This window comes from Hylobates moloch, unplaced genomic scaffold (genome assembly GCF_009828535.3).
Source record: "Hylobates moloch isolate HMO894 unplaced genomic scaffold, HMol_V3 SCAFFOLD_19, whole genome shotgun sequence".
Lineage (NCBI taxonomy): Eukaryota > Metazoa > Chordata > Mammalia > Primates > Hylobatidae > Hylobates > Hylobates moloch.
Window position 1 is genome coordinate 47,465,559 of NW_026652294.1, and position 21,453 is coordinate 47,487,011.

The window sequence follows — 21,453 nt, forward strand, 5'->3', positions numbered from 1 at the left end:
CAGTTACAATGTCAAAGCATAAGGTACACATTTTTAAACTTTTCTTTCTCTTCCTGAGATAACGAAATACAGTAGCGTATGAACAACTCTTCAGGTTTATCTTGTTAATCCTTTAAGACGTATCATCTCCCTATCCTTGGCTGCACCTGAAAAGAGCGGGAGTCAGCAGGTAACCCAAGCTCCTCCACCAGGTGAGTCCCGGATGGAGGTGTCAACTACAAGACCAGGAGCAGAGCACTCCTGGGGCTTTGCTGGAACCATCGGCGTGGGAATGCTGTCTCTTCCCTCGCCCGAAAGACTCCAAGTTCCCGGCAGGCAGCGGACTCGGTTCTAACCTTCCTCGCCCCAGCCTCTCGGAGCGCCCTGCACGCAGTGGGCGTCTAATAAATGCAGTCGGCCCTGCTTGGACAAAAGCTCTCCCTTAAGTGGACCGGACACTAAACCCCTCCAGGTGCCACAGAGCTGCCGCGCCCGCCGCCACTTTGCTCCCTGCCTGCTCCCTCCCAGCGTTGCGCGTGGGACCCTCGGCGGCAGCTCACACCCTCCCTGACTGCCGGTGCCCGCCCGGGGCACCCTGCGCGCGCCCGCCGGCCCCGCCCCGCTCTGCTGGCCCCGCCCAGCCGGCCCCGCCTCCCGTCTCCTCCCCGCCCCCCGGAGCCGACGAGTGGCGGCGGCGGCCCCAGGTCCCGGGTCCCTCAGACAAGAGGGCGGGTGGAGGAGGAAGCGGCCGAGCCCAGAATCCTGCTCCGGCGCCGCCGAGCACCGCCCGCCTCAGCCGACCAGCCCCGTCGGCTACTGAGCCTCGCCGAGACGAGAGGAGGGAAAGGCCTCGGAGGCCGCGAGAAAGCGGCAGGGGCGCGGGCGGAGGCGGCGCGGGCGGCCGCGGCTGCCGCTTTGTTGTGCGGCCCGGGCCGAGGAAGGAGAAGTGGGAGGAGGGGGGAGCTCGGCGTCCTGCTCCCTCCGCGGCTCATGGCGAAGACTCTCGGCACATCCGGGACCCTCCGGCCGTGGCGGCCGCGGCGCCGGCTGCTCGGGCCCCAGCCCCGGCCGCTGTGGTGACTCCGCCGCGCCTCGCCGTCGCCCCCGTCCCCGTCCCCGTCCCGCCCGCCGCCCCCGCCGCCGGGGACATGTCTAACCCCGGAGGCCGGAGGAACGGGCCCGTCAAGCTCCGCCTGACAGGTGAGGGGGGGCGGCGGGCCGGCCTGGGCAGCCGCGGGGTGGGCGAGCTGGCGGGGGGTGCCTGTGGCCTTGGGAAGGGCCAGGGTAGCGATCAGTGGTGAGTTGGGGGTCGGAGGAGTGGGAAGGCCTAGTTCAGGGAGAGTAATTGGAAAACCACTTGCTCCGGTTTGGACATTCTTTAAAAAGCCGAGGATGACTCGGGGCGGGGGGTGGTCTTTTGTGGAGGGGAGGATACATCGGTTCGCATCGCAGGCGGATTTCAGGTCGGAAAGTCTTGGTCAAGGAGCCAGATGCTGCCTCCCAGGGCTCGGGGAGCAGCCCCTGGGCTACCGCCCAGGTGAGACCGTGAAGGGGATGAAGAGCTCCCGTGGCGAGGATTATTGAATCCGGTTGCTGACTGCGCGCAGTAAACACTCCTTAAAGATGGAGCGCTTAACGGGAGGGTGTGCGTGTGTGTTCCCAGGTTGTTACCTTACCATAACACCCAGTTATGCCCGCATGAAAAACCTTTACTCCCCGCCGCCGGCCACCGCTGCCGGGGCCACACACCTTAAACTCACGTCTCTCTGAGGAGAGGAGACAGGTTGACTTTTCCGGTGTGCCTGTCTGATCCGACGGCTCGGGCTCATTGTACACTGTGTTTTGGAAGTGTCTGATTGTAGGGTGGCATGTTTGGGGTTGTTACTTTTAGGCCGCATAACTTGTGTCTAACTTCTAACTCCAGACCTGCTTTAAAAACACACTTTTTTGGGGGGAAGGGGTACATTTCTAAGTATGTGCTCATACAAACTTTCGAGCAAACTTTGTTACTTTCCCCACCCTCCTCCTTCCTTTTTCTAAATGGAAAAGAACGTCCGGAGGGGTTGCCAGATGGAAGACTACACTTACAAAGTGTTTATGATTCCAGGTGCATGAAATCTTTAACATTACAGGTATGTTTTGCTTACAATGCCATTTTTGGTATTCTTACATGGACCTGCCACCCCCGCTTTAGGAGAACTTGTATTTGGTTTGAAAAGGAATTGGAATCACGGCGTTATCCTACCTTCACCATTTACCCCTGATAAATTGTCCACGTTTATATTTGGGTGAGTGGTGAGAAAGATAATTTTCCCTAGAGGATTTGTGTGTGCGTGCACGTGTACGGATAAACTGTAATTATGTTTGTCCACACTAGACTTTGAGATTTATTTGGACTAATTTTGTAGTTGAATGCCTGTGTGTCACATCCCAGTCCACTGGCTGAACTTGCTAGATGAAAACTTGCAGTGAATTTGGTATTTGAGAATTTAGCTTGAATGTATGTTGGCTGCAATTTAAATAATATATTACCTTCATGACAGTTTTCCTTTCCCAAGGGAAAATTACAGGGAATCATTAACTGAGTGGTTCTTAATGGAAAACCTGGATTGGAGGATACTTGTATTCCACCCCCCTCCCCACCATTCAGTGTCCTTATATTGGGAGGAGTCAGTGGAAACCTTTATAGGGGATCTTTGTTGCTTTAGAGTTTATCTGTTGCTGTTGCTATCTGGAGTCAGTGATCGTGGAAAGAACCTGTGATCCCAGGTGTGCAGAAAGCATCAAAAATAGGCTGTTTCCATTTACTTTCCTCTGGGCTATGTAGAGAAAATGAGGGAAAAAATAGGGATTTTGATTTTCTGCAGATAAGGTTAGTTGAGGTTTTTGGTATGACTCAATAGATCTTGAAGTGTTTATCTGTGGTTTCCGTACTGCCTATGACACGTTATAAAAATTTATAATTAAAGTTTATTAAGAGGAAAGATTATGCTTATATTTTAGGGGAAGGGGGAATATTGAACTACATTTATTGTGATTTTGTTTCAGGTTTTTCTGAGGAATTTTAAATACCCTGTGTCCTCTTAATAGTAAAAACAGTTTGAGGTACTCTGAGTTTCTTACAACTATTTGTCTCTGAATAGTTTTCTCTTAAAATTTGACAAATATTAAAAACATTGTCCTTCCTTCTTTGGTTACAGTGGAGTCTCTTCTGTTTTGCCAGGAAAGTTAACGTTATTTTTTTTTCCATTTTTGTTCATCATTTATAAATTAGATGGTATAGATTTTAGCAAATAGATCTCAAGAGCTGGATTCAATTAGCAGCTTTTTAGGACATAAACATTAAAGGGTTAGATGGAAAAGATTGTTTTGACTGACTGGATAAATGACAGGGCTGTGTTTGATGTGCGTCCAGGAATTGGTCTGGAGCTGGTGCCCAACTTCTCAGTCCATCTTGAGAAGCCAAATAAAATATTTAACCTAGGCCTCATTTTGTTTAAAAAAAAAAAAAAAGTTGATTCTTTGTTAAGACCTTAAGAAATGTTTGGCATACCTTTAGACTAAGTGTTTAACAGTTCATTTAGATCTGGGTTCCCTAATAGAGGAAAAAAAAATCACTTATAAAAAGATCCCACAGTGAATTTATATTTGGTTTACAATACACTTGGGCTATAAGGTGTTTTAAAATTATTGTTCTTTGCTTTAAGTTAATACCATATTACAATTTTAAATTTATAGAGTACCTTTGATTTCAAGATGCTGTATAAACTTTAGTTACTTGATAATAATAACCTTATTGTGGAATTGCCCCTTTACTGAAAGGTATAAATATTTCTTACACGGTGACACACACACACTCACACACTCATACACTTTCTTTCTGAAGAAGAGGAAATATTTGAACCATGAGATCTCTGCCCACAATTGATATTAGACCTTTCCACTTATTATTCTTAAAACCACAATCAGTGAACTGTTTGGTATTTGTCAGTGCTAAGAAGGTGGAGCTGATTTAATAATTTGATCCCAAATTTTAGATTCCTCAGGCAATTGGGGGTTAGAATCTGATTTCATCCATCAAGCTACTTCTGTTCTTTATGACACATTAACATATGATCATTGAAATGGGCTGTATGGTAACACTATCAACTTCAACTACTATTTCTATAACAAATTGATTACAAAATGTATAATGTCTATATCATTATACTTATATCTGATACAGGCTTTTCTTCCAATGATTTGGATAGAAAAATATTCTTTACAGTAAAAATTTTGGGATAATTTTTTATACCATTATTGTTTCTGAAAACCAAAGGCTGGAAAAAGTTTAGTGTAATTTCTAATATTTTAAATTCTTAGGTATGGAGAAGTAGAATAAGATTACTCCTCCAGAACATTTGTTTCAGACCTTTTTATACATTTAATGTTTTTGTATGCTGCTTCTCATATTATTAATTTCAAAGCCCTTGGCAATAAGGAGGTTAACCTTGTCTATAATGTAAGGAAATTTAACTTTAAAAATCTCCCTTTAGATATGCTAGCATCTTAATCTTGTTTCACTACGTATTTTATCGATTCAAGGCTTTAAAAATTATAGCTTAATTCTATTTCTCAGGTTTTTAAGTATGCCTATACACCATAATGACTTTATTTATCTTTTGAGTTGGAGTTTCACTTTTGACTGGAGTTGAATGGCTCAATCTCGGCCCACTGCAACCTCCACCTCCCGGGTTCAAGTGATTCTCCTGCCTCAGCCTCCCGAGTAGCTGGGATTACAGGCGCCCACCACCACGCCTGGCTGTTTTTTTTTGTATTTTTAGTAGAGACGGGTTTTGCCACGTTGGCCAGGCTGGTCTCAAACTCTGGACCTCAGGTGATCCGCCCGCCTTGGCCTTCCAAGGTGCTGGGATTACAGGTGTGAGCCACGGCACCCGGCCCATAATGACTTTTATATACTAGAGGTGTTAGTGATTTGAATGTCCCCAGTTCGTTTTATTTTCTTGGTTTCTGAGGAGGAAGCCAATCTAGCTGAGCTCCTTCCTTTTCTCTTAAATTCTGTCTTCTGGTCTAACCCTCTTCAGGCAGGCAGTAGAACATGCCAAGGTCCTTTTTGTAGTTTGGTATTCGTAATAAAGTCTGTGTATTTTAGTCATCACTTTTACTTTTTTCTTGTTGGTTGAGCTGTTACTATCACAACATACTAACATCTCATTTAATATAACTCAGTTTTAAAGATAAATGAAGGGTCATACTTAGGCATACAAGATTTTTATTTTAGCCCTTTTTTTTTTTGAGGCAGAATCTCATTCTGTTGCCTACACTGGAGTGCAGTGGCAACAGCGTGCAGCGAGTTATCTGGCTCACTGCAGCCTTGACCTCCTGGCTCAGGTGATTTTCCCACCTTGACTTCCCAACTGGCTGGGACTACAGGTCCGCGCCACCGTGACTGACTAATTTTTTTACCTTTTTTGTTTGTTTGTTTTTCCAGTACAGATGGGGTTTCTCCAGGTTGCCCAGGCTGGTCTTGAACTTCTGTGCTCAGGAGATCCTCCTGCCTCAGCCTTCCAAAGTGCTAGGATTACAGGTGTGAGCCACCATGCCTGGCCTATTTGAGCCTTTTTTGGTGAGAGTCTTAAAGACGTAATATGTCCTCCTCTTTTCAAATAGACCATACTTAGTAGAACTTAATGTTTTATTCATGATTTCAATACAATTATGAATATAAATTATTGTTTTGTTGTAATATGTAATGTGAGGATTTCATTAGGGCCTGTAGAGAGAAGTATTTCACCCTGGCTAAATGGTGATGGGTCGTTTGTCTAACTTTGTTCTTACTAGTTTTCCTCTTTGCCTTCATTTTTGTTTACTGATAACTTTCTTTGTCTAGGAATGCTGAACTCTTGAAATACGCCGTTGTAATCAGCATTGTTATGTGTTTCTGTATGATTGACATGTATTGAAAGTTTACGTGCCAGATGCTATGTTAAGTTCATATCTATTATCACTTTTAATTTTCATAGTAGCTCTAAGTGGTAGGAGAAACTGAAAGTTGGAGAAGTACATGTCACAACCAAAGTTGTCTAGAAAGCTTATTACAAGTTTATTAGAATTTGTTTGGAAAAATAAAATTGACATACTCTGTTCACTTCGAATTGCCCTCGCCCCTAGCGATACTTGCCCATCTTTTAAGGCTCAACTCAAAGATTACTGTTATCCCTAGAACTTTCCCTGACCTGAGTTGAACTGTCCTCTGTGACTCTAAGAAGCTCTTCTTCTAGTACCAGACCTAACCCACTGGTAGGTGTTTATTGTTCCTATGCTTTAAGTGCAATGAAGCCAGGATCCTTGTGTGAGTATGGATTAAGACCTTTTTGGCATTTTATTTAATGAATGCTGGAGAGCTATAAATAGTTCCGAATAGTTCTGCATGTGTTCTTGTGTTCTTTTTTTTTTTTTTTTTTTTTTTTTGAGACGGAGTCTCGCTCTGTCGCCCGGGCTGGAGTGCAGTGGCGCAATCTCGGCTCACTGCAAGCTCCGCCTCCCGGGTTCACGCCATTCTCCTGCCTCAGCCTCTCCGAGTAGCTGGGACTACAGGCGCCTGCCACCATGCCCGGCTAATATTTTGTATTTTTTAGTAGAGACGGGGTTTCATCGTGGTCTCGATCTCCTGACCTCATGATCCGCCCGCCTCGGCCTCCCAAAGTGCTGGGATTACAAGCGTGAGCCACTGCGCCTGGCCGCATGTGTTCTTTATGGCTAACATTGGGTATGAGTGGCAAGAGGTGAGGCTCTAGACAGGGACCAACCTAGTTAGGACCTTACTGTAGTTTTCCAAGATGTTCATTTTTTTTTAAGGTGGTGGGAACCATTGCAGGATTTTAAGCTTTGATATATTTGCTGTTTAGACACAATCTGAGAGCAATATGGAGGATGGACCGGAATGGGAACCATGAAGACTGGTTTTAGGATAACTGTTAAGCAGATTCAACAGCAACCATCATTCAGATTTTTTTGTTTGAATGTTTATTTCCAAATTTTTTATTACAAATAATTGCTGTAAACATCTTGGTGTAGGTAACTTTGATTTTCTTTTTAAGGATTTTTTTTTTAGAATGCTTCCATAAAAATAGTGTTACTGAGTTCAAGTGTGTGGATATTTTTAAGGTTTCATGAGTAATTTTTCCTTTAGGCTGCTTCTTTAAAGAGTTGGGCCTATTTAGAGCAGCAGTAAATAAAGATGTCCCTTTTTACTATTATAAGTATTAGCTAATTGCGTTTTACATTTTTTGCTAATTTCGTGGCATGTGCCATTTAAACATTCATGAAGCAGAATATTTTCCTGTCTGTTTACTAATGATGTTTATTTTCATTGACTTGTTTGGCCTTGTCCTAGTTACGTTAGAGCCTTAGTGTTTTTCTTATTGATCTACCTGAGACTTACAAATATATTAATCTGTTGTCATATTTGCTACAAACATTTCCATGGTGAATTATTTGTCTTTTAACATTGGTCATTGTTTGGACATGTAGAAATGTGTTATCTTAGGAGTCAAAATCTGTCCAACTTTTGTTTTTCCTATTCTATACTTGGAAGAACTTATTCTTCAAGAAGTTTGATAAATAAGTACATTATATTTAATGTTTTTTAAAAATGGTTTAATAAACTATTTCCCCTTCAATTGCTATTTAGCCATCTTGTCATTATTTATTAACCAATTCTTCCTTTCCACAGTGATGTAGTATCTTTTCAGTTATATTAGTTATAATAGAGTCAGATATAGCTCTTGTTCAGTGCCATACTGTTTTTATTATTGTAGCTTTATAATTTAGTTTAGTATTCTCACTAGGCCAGTTTTTTTAAGAGACGGAGTCTCACTCTGTCAATCAGGCTAGAGTACAGTGGCGTGATCTTGGCTCACTGGAGCCTCTGACCCCTGGGTTCAAGTGATTCTCCTGCCTCAACCTCCCTAGTAGCTGGGATTACAGGTGCATGCCACCACTCCCAGCTAATTTTTTTTTGGGTGGAGATGGGGTTACACCATGTTGGTCAGATTGGTCTCAAACTCCTGACCTCAAGTGATCTGCCCACCTTAGCCTCCCAGTTTCTTTTTGTTTTGGTATTATTTTTTTCTTCCACATAAATATTAAACTTGTTAAGTTTAATAAGAAATTTCGCTGGGGTCGGGTGTGGTGGTCACGCTTGTAATCCTTGGACTTTGGGGAGGCTGAGGAGGGTGGATCATCTAAGGTCAGGAGTTTGAGACCAGCCTGGCCAACATGGTGTAACCCTGTCTCTACTAATAATACAAAAATTAGTTGGGCGTGGTGGCACATACTTGTAATCCCAGCTACTGGGGAGGCTGAGTCACAAGAATCACTTGAACCCGGGAGGCGGAGGTTGCAGACGAGATCATGCCACTGCACTCCAGCCTGGGCGACAGAGTGAAACTGTGTCTCCAAAAAAAAAAAAAAAAAAGACATTTCATTGGGATTATCATTAGAATTGCTTTACTTTGGGAAAAAGAAGTATCTAAGTTTATTTAGTTTTCTCACCCAGGAACATGCTATGTTTTTACATTTATGTAAGCTTTGGCCCATATTGTTCAGGATAGCTTTATAATTTTCTTCCTGTGTTTGAATTTAATTTCAGATAATTTATATTTGTGTGATTTACATTGTGTTTTCTAATCCTAGTTATTGCTTGTATTTAGGAATGCAGTTATATGTATTTTTGCTTGATTAGAACAATTTTGGCTGGGCGTGGTGACTCACGCCTGTTATCCCAGCACTTTGGGAGGCCAAGATGGGAGGATCACTTGAGCCCAGGAGTTCGAGGCCAGCCTGGGCAACATAGTGAGACCTCATCTCTATATTTATTTATTTATTATTATTATTTTTTGATACTGAGTTTTGCTTTTGTTGCCCAGGCTGGAATGCAATGGCGCCATCTTGGCTCACTGCAACCTCTGCCTCCTGGGTTCAAGCGATTCTCCTGCCTCAGCCTCCTGAGTAGCTGGGATTACAGGCATGTGCCACCACACCCAGCTAATTCTGTATTTTTAGTAGAGATGGGATTTCTCCATGTTGGTCAGGCTGGTCTCAAACTCCTGACCTCAGGTGATCCACTTGCCTCGGCCTCCCAAAGTGCTGGGATTACAGGCATGAGCCACCGCACCCAGCTGATGGCTAGTTTTCTAGGTGTCAGTGTTTGGTACTTGTTACAGTTGAATGTTAACACTTAAAATTTTTCTTTTCTCTTGGATTTCTCTCCAACATATAAGTAGTTGAACAAAGTGAGAAATTTTATTTCATTAAAAATTTTTTAAATACGTGCACTCTTCTGAACAAGAATAGTTTCAGACCGACTCTCTGTTTTAGAATAGCTTCTGATGGCATTGACTACCTTTTTTAAAACCATATTTGATATTATATTAAAAAGTGTCAAAAGATAATCTTAAGTTTGATTGGCAGTTTGGTTTGGTTTTGTACAAAAATTGATAGCAGACATAAAGTTTAAATTTTTAAATAAAACTTGATGATTCATTTTTAGGGAGGAATTACCACATGGATGATTGCAATCATGCAATGCTCTTCCCATTTCTTCCCAAAAAGTTTTTTCCGAAAACATTTTCTCTTACCTCTTTGTAGCCAGTTGTCTTCTTCAATACCCAGAACTTGTCAACCACTGATCTGTTTTCGGTCACTATAATTTTGCCTTTTCTAGGATTTTGTGTAAATGGAATCATACTGTCTGCAGTCTTTTGGGTGAGGCTTCTTTTAGCATAATGCTTTTGAGATCCATTCATGCTGGGTATCAGTACTTTGTTCCTTTTCATTCCTGAGGAATATTGCATTGTACACCAATTTGTTTATCCGTTTATAAATATCTGCAGACATTTGTTGTTTCCAGTTTTTGGCCATTATGAATAAATATTTGAGTACATGGCTCTTTGTGAACATGTTTTTCTTGCCCTTGGGTAAATGAGTGGGATTGTTGCATCATACAGAAAGTATGCATTTTAACTTTTTAAAAATCTGAGCAGATTGCTTGAGCCCAGGAGTTTGAGACCAGCCTGGGCAACATGGCAAAACTCCATCTCTACAAAAAATACAGCAATCGGTCGGGTGTGGCCTGTGCCTGTAGTATCAGCTACCCGAGAAGCTGATGGAGGACTGATTGGGCTTGGGAAGTTAAGGCTGCAGTGAGCTGTGCTCACACCACTGCATTCTAGCGTGGGTGACTCTGTCTCAAAAAAAAAAAAGAACTCATCCTGAAAGGAAAAAAAAAAAAAAAAAAAAAAAATTTTTTTTTCAAAGTTGTACCATTTTGCATTTCTACCAGCATCGTATGAGTTTCAGTAGTTCCTCATCCTAGTCAGCACTTGATACTGTCTGTCTTTGATTTTAGCCATTCTAATTGGTAGGTACAGATATTTCATTGTACTTTAATTTTTACTTCCTTAATAACCTACAGTTTTAAGCACATTTTAATGGACTTACTCATTGTCCATATAATCTTTGGTGAATATCCAAATCTTTTGTTCATATTTTAAAATTGGATTGTTTTCTTATTGAGTTTTGAGAATTCTTTATGTATTCTGGATATAAGCCTTTTATGAGATATATACTTTGCATATATTTTCTCCCGGACTGTAGCTCCCCCGCCGCCCCCCAGATGATGTCCCAAAGAGAAGAAGTTTTGAATGCTGGTGAAACCTGTTTATCAGTGTTTTTCTTTTGTGGTTCATGTTTTTTGAGTCCTAAGTCTTTTTCTAACCCAGAGTTCTAAAGATTTTCTCTGTGTTTTCTTCTGCATTATTTATAATTTTAACTCATACATTTAAACTTATTTTCAAGTTAATTTTTTATTATGCTGTGAGAAGTGTCATGATTTTTTTTCATATGGATATTCTATTTTTGTAGCCCTATTTGTTGAAAATACTTTTGTTTCCACCATTGAATTGTCTTGGCACCTTGGTAGAAAATCAGTTGACAGGCTAGGTGCAGTCGCTCCTGCCTATTCTTTGGGAGGCCGAGGCAGGAGGCTCAGATGAGGTCAGGAGTTCTAGACCAGCCTGACCAACATGGCGAAACCCTGTTTCTACTAAAAATAAAAAATTAGCCAGGTGTGTGGCAGGCGCCTGTAATCCCAGCTACTTGGGAGGCTGAGGCAAGAGAATCACTTGAACCCAGGAGGTGGAGGTTGCAGTGAGCCGAGATTGCACCACTGCACTCCAGCCTGGGCGACAGAGCGAGACAGTGTCTCAAAACAAACAAACAAACAAATCAGTTGACAGTATACATAGAATTCTATTTCTGGACTCTCTTGTGTTTTCTTTATGATTCTACCCTTTAAGTTCATTCTTTTTAACACTATGCTGTCTTGATTACTATAGCTTTAAAATAAAGCAGCTTTCAAACAAATTGAGTCTTTGATTTAGGATCTTGTAGTGCTTTGGAAAGATTGTTTAATTTGTTCAGCCAATAAGTGTTTATCATTTTTGATCTGTGACAGATATTATTTTTATTATGTGGTACCATGAATGGAGATATAAGAAATCAGAAAAAGCCTAGACTGGGCCCTGTAGTTTTCCTTTCAGAATTTCTATTATGAACCTTACATTTTAAAATTATTAGTCTTTTTCATCTCTTACTGATGTGATGAAAGAGGATTGCAACAACCATGACTTAACATAAGTTTGCCTTTTTACCAGCTATTAGTCCCCTCAAATCATTTTTGGAAAAAGGTGGAATATAAAGAATAAACATATCTAAAATGTGACCATAGAAAAGACAGGAGGTGATTGGTGTGTTAAGTGTGGGTTGGATTATGAGTATTTATCATTTTTACTTGTATTATTATTTTTGTGACAGGATCTCTGTCACCCAGGCTGCATTGCAGTGGCACAATCAGAGCTCACTGCGATCTTGAACTGGGCCCAAGTGATCCTCCCCCCTCAGCCTTCTGAATAGCTGGGTCTACAAACATGCATCACCATGCCCAGCGAATTTTTTTATTTTTTTTTTATTTTTTTGTAGACATGGTGCCTCACTGTGTTGCCCAGGCTGGTCTTGAACTCCTGGCCTCAAGTGATCCCCTGCCTTGGCCTTCCAAAGTGCTGGGATTACAGGCCTGAGCCATTGCTGCGCCTGGCCTGTTTTTGCTTGTATTATTTTATGTGTATATTTTTTCTTTTCTTTTTTTCTTTTTTTTTTTTTTTTTTTTTTGAGGTAGAGTCTCGCTTTGTTGCCCAGGCTGGAATGCAGTGGCACGATCTCGGCTTACTGCAACCTCCACCTCCTGGGTTCAAGCAGTTCTTCTGCCTCGGCTTCTGGAGTAGCTGGGACTACAGGCGCGCGCCACCATGCCCGTGTAATTTTTATATTTTTAGTAGGGACAGGGTTTCACCATGTTGCCAGGCTGGTCTTGAACTCCTGACCTCAAATGATCCACCCGCCTCAGCCTCCCAAAATGCGGGATTACAGGCATGAGCCACTGCGCCCAGCTTTATGTGTGTGTTTTTTCTACAAGGCAAAAGAAAGGAAGAAACTTAATTTTATTAAAATGTAAGCATATATATATTACAAAAATATATATATTTCTGAGACAGCCTTGCTATGTCGCCCAGGCTGGAGTGCAATGGTGCAATCTCAGCTCACTGCAATGTCCACCTCCTGGGTTCAAGTGATTCTCCTGCTTCACCCTCCTAAGTAGCTGGGATTACAGGCACCCACCACGATGCCCGGCTAATTTTTGTATTTTTAGTAGAGACGGGGTTTCGCTGTGTTGGCCAGGCTGTTCTTGAATTCCTGACCTCAGGTGATCAGCCCACCTCGGCCTCCCAAAGTGCTGGGATTACAGGCATGAGCTGCCGTGCCCAGCCAGCAGATTTTTTTTTTCTTTTTTAACCACCGTGCATTCCTAGGCACTGTCACAAAGCAGAAATCCATAATGTAGATCTCATTTTCTATGTAAGATGTACTTGGTAATTTTTTTTTTTTTGAGACACAGTCTCACTCTGTTGCCCAGGCTGGAGTGCAGTGGCATGATCTCTGCTCACTGCAACCTCAGCCTCCCAGGTTCAAGCAATTCTCCTGCCTCAGCCTCCCCAGTAGCTGGGATTACAGGTGCCTGCCACTACACCCAGCTAATTTTGTATTTTTAGTAGAGACGTGGTTTGACCATATTGGTCAGGCTGGTCACGAACTCCTGACCTCAAGTGATCCGCCCACCTCGGCCTCCCAAAGTGCTGGGATTACAGGCATGAGCCACCGTGCCTGGTCATTTTATGAGAGGTCATTTTATGAGAGATAGTCAGAATGTTGTGGAGAGTATAGAATTGGAGGCAGAAAATGTGAGTTCATATCCTAGTTATGCCACGTATAAGCTTTGTACATCTAAGCAAATCACTTATTTTCTCTGTGCTTGTGCCTTTAGTTATAAATGCATGCTTAAAATGACAGCGTTAAAACCAGGTGTGAAAATACCAAAACAAAAACAAAAACAAAAAAACCCATGTGATGGTGTGTGCCTGTAATCCCAGCTATCTAGGAGGCTGAGACTGCAGGATTGCTTGAGCTCAGGAGTTCGAGACCAGCCTGGGTAACATAGTGAGACATGGTCTCAAAAAAAAAAAAAAAAGACAAGTCTTATTTATTTTAGCAGTATGATGGAATAATGTACATGAAAGATACCGTTCAAGGTGTAAAGTTTTTTGTAAACATACTTTGTCATTTTTGACCACAGATTTTGTTTTATAGAAATTGGTCAAAACCAGTTATATTTTATAAGAGCAGGTACGACATTAATAATGATTAATATATATTTATTTAAATGATACATGTCTTTTAAAGTAAGCATTTTGGATTGAAATCCTAGCTATGCAAGAAAACAAAAGGCATAAATGTCTTGTATCAGCATATCATGAAGTATTCATATAATGAAATATAATTGGGTATTTATATTTCAATATTTTATTTTTGAGATGGTGTCTTGCTCTGTCACTCAGGCTGGAGTGCAGTGGTGCAATCTCAGCTCACTGCAACTTCTGCCTCCCTGGTTTAAGCAGTTCTCCTGCTTCAGCCTTCCCAGTAGCTGGGACTACAGGCACACACCACCATGCCTGGCTAATTTTTTGTATTTTTGGTACAGACAGGGTTTCACCATGTTGGCCAGGTTGTTTCTCAAACTCCTGATCTTAAGTGATACGCCTGTTCCAGCTTCCCAAAGTGCTGGGATTACAGGCATGAGCCACTGCACCCAGCCTCGATATTTTAAATATTTAAAAATATATTTTTATAAACCATTTTTATCTTAATATGGCAGCCATTTAACCGATTAACTGTACTTCTCTGTTCCTTCCATCCCCCAATGTTTCGTAAGAAGTAGAAGATGGCTGAGGATTTTGGGAGTTGGATTGTAGATGGGGGAGCTGTTTGGATGAACTCTTCATGACTTGATAAATTCCCCTGTAGCGTGCTGGTGCTTTCAAAAGTAGCCTGTAGCATCACCTCTTGCCAGTAGATGGGGGTATTTCTGCACTGATAGATGTCAGGGTATGTAAAAACCTGTAAAACTGAAACCCAAAGTCTAAATGAGTGTGGTTGGAATAAATTGTGTTGAAGAGTTAGAAACTGAAAATTTGACTCCAATGTGTAATGAAAAATCATACTTTAGTGTGAGCTTTCTTAGGTAAACTCTTTAAATGCTACATGTTGTAGGAGTAGATAGTAGAGTTGCAAACATTAGTAATTAGTTCTGTTTTTATTTTTGTGATTTTTGTGTCATCAGGCTTTACATATAACTTTCTTCCTCCAGTGAAGAAGAAAACACTGATTGGTTGGTAATATTATTCAGAATTATATGAATCTAATACCATAAATAAGGTTGATAGAGATTTTTTACAGTTGAACTTGGGGAATTTTGTAAAGAAAGAAGGATGGAAAAAAAACTTAAAGAAAAGTAAAACGGCATTTGATACATTCAAAATACCATCTCTAACATGGTACTGCATACGTAGTACTTCAATAAATTGTGTGTGTGTGTGTGTGTTTTGTTTTTTGTTTTTGTTTTTGTTTGAAATGGTCTCACTCTGTCACTCAGCCTTATGGCTCACTATAGCCTTGACCACCTGGGCTCAAGTAATCCTCCTGCCTCAGCCTTCTGAGGAGCTGAGACTACAGGTATGTGGCACCATGCTTGTGTAATTTTTAAATTTTTTTGTAGAAATGGAGTCTCATTATGTTGCCCAGGCTGGTCAAACTCCTGGCTTCAAGCAGTCCTCCAGTCTTGGCCTCCGAGAATGCTGGAGTTACATGTGTGAGCCATTTGTGAATTAAAGAATGATGAAATTGAAAATAGGCTTTCGTGATCTCAGGGACCTCAGTTGAAACAAGTAAGATCTCTCTTTGTGATGTCATTATTGAATTAACTAACATTTATACCTTAGTAATTTCAACAACATTAAGTTATAAAGATATAGGACTGAAGTGTTCATTTGTTAATATTTGACTCGATGGATAGAACTGTTTTACCACACTCTGCAAATTTTGCTTCTTAACAAAATGAAGATCACTAACATTCACTGGAATAAAATCTGTTGCTGGATTATCATCTAAGAAAAGTCACATGTAAGTAGTCTGTCAATGTTAGGAAGATAATTTAACATTTTTTTCAGAGTTCTATTGTTTTAAGATATTCTCATTTATTGTCTCATTTAATTACTATTGAGATCCTGTTTTTTTTTTTTTTTTTTTTTTTTTAAGAAATAGGGTCTCACTGTGTTGCCCAGGCTGGAGTGCAGTGGCATGATCGTAGCTCACTTACAGCCTGGAACTCCTAGGCTCAAGCAGTCTTCCTGCTTCAGCCTCTTGAGTAGCTAGGACAATAGGTGCTCACCACTGTGCCTGGCTAATTAAGAAAAAAAGTTTTTAAGGACTGGGTCTCACTGTTGCCCAGGATCGTCTTGAACTCTGGGTTTCAAGCAGTGCTCTCACCTTAGCCTCCCTGGTAGCTGGAATTACAGACATGAGCCACTGTGTCTGCCAAGGTGTCTTTGTAGGTAATCTGAACCAGTGAAAGTGAAATGAGCACCTTTTATCTGACGAAATTTGTTCCCTAAATCTTTTTTCTTTTTTTAGACAGAGTCTTACTCTGTCACCCGGGCTGAAGTGCAATGGCGTGATCTCAGCTCACCGCAACCTCCCCCTCCTGGGTTCAAGCGATTCGCCTTCATCAGCCTCCCAAGTAACTGGGATTACAGGTGCCTGCCACCACCACGCTTGGCTAATTGTTGTATTTTTAGCACAGACAGCGTTTCACCATGTTGGCCAGGCTGGTCTCAAGCTCCTGACCTCAGGTGATCCGCCCGCTTCAGCCTCCCAGAGTGCTGGGATTACAGGCGTGAGCCACTGTACCCAGCCTCTATTCCAGTTCTTTAGAAATGAGGATAGATGTGCCAAAAGTTCATTGTGATAAAATTTGAAGCTTCATATATTTTAGTTTTCTCTTTCCCAGTTTCTTCTGATTTTTTTCTTTTTTTTGTTTCTTCTGATTTCCAGCTTAGTTAACCCCTAATTATGTTTTTTCTAGCAAGGAAGAAGACTAAGAATAATGAAGAAATATGCTCATATTTACAATTCATTCAGTAAACATTTGCTGGGAGTCTTACATGCACCTAACACTGAGATGTAGGCTCTAGGATTTTAAGAAGAATTTAAGACTTTTATCTTGCTTTCAGGGAACTTGGAGGTAACCAAACAGATAAGACTTGATGGATGAAATAACCACAGTCAGTGCTAGAGTTAATGGTGTACGCAATGAGGGTGAAATAAAATAATGAAAGCCCATAGGTATTTCTAAGGGGGCTTTCTAGATTCTGCAATTGATCTGTCTTTCATATTTTCTACCTTCCACTTTACAAAGAAAGGCACATTGGCCAGACATCCCAAATAGTACATTGTGGTGAGAGGCCTTCCACCCCACCAGAGAGACAAATCAGAATGTTGGTGGGAAGGCAGTGATATCAGTGACTGGGTACCATCTTTTCATAAGTCAGGCATATTTCACTCTGTAGTTTTCAACAAAATTGAAGGACTTGATCAAGTTTTAGCTGATTATTAAAAATAATTTTTATAGGGCCAGGAGTGGTGGCTCATGCCTGTAATCCCAGCACTTTGGGAGGCTGAAGGGATGGATCGCTTGAACTCATGAATTCGAGACCAGCCTGGGCAACATGGTGAAGCTCCATCTCTACAAAAGCTACAAAAATTAGCCTAGTGTGTGGTGCATACCTGTAGTCCCAACTACTTGGGAGGCTGAGGCGGGAGGATGGCTTGAGCCCAGCAGGCAGAGATTGCAGTGAGCCGAGATGGTGCCACTGCACTCTAGCCTGGGCGATAGAGCCAGACCTTGTCTCAATTTTAAAAAAAGAAAAAAAAAAGAAAAATTCCAGTGGCTCATGCCTGTAATCCCAGCACTTTGGGAGGCTGAGGCAGGCAGATCACTTGAGGTCAGGAGTTCAATACCAGCCTGGCCAACATGGTGAAACCCTGTCTCTACTAAAAATACAAAACTTAGTTGGGCATGGTGGTGCATGCCTGTAATCCCAGCTACTCGGGAGGCTGAGACATGAGAATTGCTTGAACCTGGAGACAGAGGTTGCAGTGAACCGAGATGGCACCACTGCACTCCAGCCCAGGCAACAGAGCGGGACTCCATCTCAAAAAAAAAAAAAAAAAAAAAAAAAAAAAAAATTGTAAGAAATAGTGAAGTCAAATGCCATTTCCCAGAAAATTTTTAAAAATTATAGATCTTGGTAATTTTTTTTGGCATCTAACTCAAAGAATTTAATGGCATTGCTATAACAAAACTTCTTTCATTCTTATCTACTTATTTGTGTGAATAGGTTTTCTTAGCATTTATATTTATAGAATGAAAAATGGGATTAGAATTTATGTTGTACCCTCATTCCAGCAATAAGTAATAGTCATTAATAGACACATGAAGTAATTGAAAGTAAGAAAACCCCATCCATCTCATTAAGAGATGCATTTCCACCATATGTCTGTAATCCCAGCTACTCAGAAGGCTGAGGCAGGAGGGTTGTTAAGCCTAGGAGTTTGAGACCAGCCTGGCAACATAGCGATACCCTGTCTTGAATTAAAAAACAAACAAACAAGCAAAAGACATGCATGTCCAATTATTCTCTTGCTTGTCTTCCTACCCACTTTTCTGTTTTTCTTAATTATTATTTTTTTAGGGACAAGGTCTCACTATGTTGCCCAGGGTGATGTGTACTAGCTATTCACAGGTGTGAACATAACACATTGCAGCCTCAAACTCATGGGCTCAACCTATCCTCCTGCCTCAACCTCCAGAGAAGCTGGGACTACAGCTGTACACCACTGTACCTGATACCCCTCTCCATTTTTGAATAATTGGTTTGTTTAATCAGAATCCAGAAGAGGTCTACACATTATATTGGGTTGGTATGTCTCTTAATTATCTTTTAAACTGTAGCTTTCTCCTTTCTTCCTCTGAATTTTCTTTTTCTTCAGATTTATTTATTATAGAAAACAGATTTATTAAATACCTCAGCATCTCAAAGCTCTTTATCATTTGGCCCTAGCCTTCCCATCATACCAATGTGTTCTACCACTCTGAACTCCTTGTCTTTTCTTAAATTTCATAATCTCTTGTATCTCTAAGTTTTTGACAGTGCTGTTGCCTTAGATGATGCTGTTACCCATCTTCCTCCTTCCCCACCTAGTCTTCCTGCCTAATCTACTCAGCACTTTTTTTTTTTTTTGAGACAGTCTTGCTCTTGTCATCCAGGCTGAAGTGCAGTGGTGTGATCTCGGCTCACTGCAACCTCTGCCTTCTGGGTTCAAGCAGCTCCTGCCTCAGCCTCTTGAGTAGCTGGAACTACAGGCGCCTGCCACCATGCCTGGCTAATTTTTGTGTATATGTATATTTTTGGTAGAGATGGGGTTTCACCATGTTGGCCAGGCTGGTCTCAAACTCCTGACCTCAGGTGATCCGCCTGTCTCAGCCTCCCAAAGTGCTGTGATTATAGGCGTGAGCCACCATGCCCGGCTACTCAGCACTTTTTTTTTTTTCCTTTTTTTTTGAGACAGAGTCTTGCTCTTGTCACCTAGGCTGGAGTGCAGTGGTTTGATCAGGGCTTACTGAAGCCTGGACCATCCAGGCTCAAGCACTTCTCCTGCCTCAGCCTCCTGAGTAGTTGGGGCTATAGGTATGTGCCACCATACTTGGCTAAATTTTTTTTAATTTTTATTTTTAGGAGAGATGAGGTTCTGATGTGTTGCCAAGGCTGTTCTCAAACTCCTGAGCTCAATTAATCTAACTGCCTTAGCCTCTTAAATTGTTGGGAGTACAGGCATGAGCCACCAAGCTTGGTCCTCCAGTTTTAAGACATAGCTGAGGCTGGGCACGGTGGCTTATGCCTGAAATCCCAGCACTTTGAAGGCTGAGTCAGGTGGATTGCCTGAACAACATGGTGAAACTCCATCTCTACAAAAACTACAAAAATTAGCCTGGTGTGTGGTGCGTACCTGTAGTCCCAACTACTTGGGAGGCTGAGGTGGGAGGATGGCTTGAGCCCAGCAGGCAGAGGTTGCAGTGAGCCGAGATTGTGCCACTGCACTCCAGGAGTTTGAGACCAGCCTGGGCAATATGGTGAAACCCTATCTCCACTAAAAATATAAAAATTAGCCAGGCTTGGTGGCGCGCACCTATAATCCAGCAACTTAGGAGGCTGGGGCAGGAGAATTGCCTGAACCCAGGAGGCAGAGGCTGCAGTGAGCCGAGATCACACCACTGCACTCCAGCCTGGGCCACAGATTGAGACTCAGTCTCAAAAAACAAACAAACAAAAAACGTAGCTGAAGCATCATCTCCTCTGAGAATTCTTCCCAGGCTTCCCCAGGCTGAGTTAGGTGTCCCTCTCTATTAGTATCCTGATAGGAAACAAGTAACACTCTTTTTTTTTTTGGAGACGGAGTCTCACTCTGTCACCCAGGCTGGAGTGCAGTGGCGCGTTCTTGGCTCCCTGCAAGCTCCGCCTCCCGGGTTCACGCCATTCTCCTGCCTCAGCCTCTCCAAGTAGCTGGGACTACAGGCGCCCGCCACCACGCCCGGCTAATTTTTTGTATTTTTAGTAGAGATGGGGTTTCACCATGGTCTCAATCTCCTGACCTCGTGATCCACCCGCCTTGGCCTCCCAAAGTGCTGGGATTACAAGCGTGAGCCACCGTGCCCGGCCACAAGTAACCCTCTTAATTAGGTCAAAGAGTGGAATGAAGGGAGTATTTACAGTGGTATGGGAAGGGTTACGGGAATCCAGCAAGGAATAGTGCAGCACCTGGGGACTAGCAATGATAGGAAGTTGCACCATATTTGGCCTAGCAAGGGCAAAGGGAGAGAGTAGTTGTGGGAGTCCAGAGAGACCCTGGTTGTTGCTTCTCATTTATTGAACTCAATTTAAAGCCAGAGAACAAAGAGCCCAGTTTATGTAGTACATGACAGCAGCCTCCTAGGGCACAGGGTAAAGGATGGAGAATAGATCTGGAGGAGTAAATAGAAAACAAAATATCTAGCACATCTTTATTCTCCTGTATTACTTTAGCATAATTCTCATTGTATTACTTAATATATCGATTTAAAATTCAATTTAGGCCGGGTGCAGTGGCTCATGCCTGTAATCTCAGCACTTTGAGAGGCCAATGCAGCTGGATGGCTTGAACTCAGGAGTTCGAGACCAGCCTGGACTACATGGCGAAACTCCGACTCTACCAAAAAAAACAAAAATTAGCTGGGCATGGTGGCGTGCCTGTGATCCCAGCTACTTGGGAAGCTGAGATGGGAGGGTCACTGGAGCCCAGAAAGTTGAGGCTGCAGTGAACCGTGATGGCGCCACTGTACTCCAGCCCAGGTGATAGAGCGAGAACCTATCTCAAAGTAAAAAAATAAAGGGTAAAATTCAACTTAAGCCTGGATAACATGGTGAAACTCCGTGTCTACAAAATGTACAAAAAAATTAGCCAGGCGTGGTGGTGCATGCCTGTAGTCCCAGCCACCAGGGAGGCTGAGGTGGGAGGATCTCTTGAGCCTGGGAGGTCGAAGCTGCAGTGAGCCATGAGTGTGCCACTGCACTCCAACTGGGGTGACAGAGGAAGACCCTGTCTCAAAAAAATAAATAAATAAATAAAATTCAACTTAAAATTGGTTGGTTGATGTTTTCTCCATAGCACTGTGAACTTCCTTATAGCTGTAGACTCATTCATACTAATATTTGCATACACACAGTGCTTAATAGATATGTGTTAATTAAATGAATACAAGTTTTAAAAAGGGATGGCTGATAAACATAATTTATTATGTCCTTCTTAGTGGTAATATGTGATAATTCTTTGTTCAAAAGAGAGTAAACTTAATTTTGGCTTTGTTTG

At 42.1% G+C, this 21,453-nt stretch overlaps 1 protein-coding gene across 3 annotated transcripts in view; it reads left to right on the forward strand.

Moving 5' to 3' along the window:
- The first annotated feature begins 688 nt into the window (after positions 1-688).
- Positions 689-21,453, forward strand: part of SMURF2 (SMAD specific E3 ubiquitin protein ligase 2) — a 116,511-nt gene continuing 95,746 nt past the window's right edge. For 2 of the 3 annotated variants that reach the window (XR_009211038.1, XM_032139651.2), the window contains exon 1: positions 949-1,179. Coding sequence is in view for 2 of the 3 variants with exons in the window: in XM_032139651.2 (XP_031995542.1) it covers positions 1,128-1,179 (52 nt within the window). In the remaining variant the exon portion in view is untranslated. Of the gene's footprint in view, positions 1,180-21,453 lie in introns of all 3 variants that reach the window. The other variant, XM_032139650.2, reaches the window with a different exon arrangement.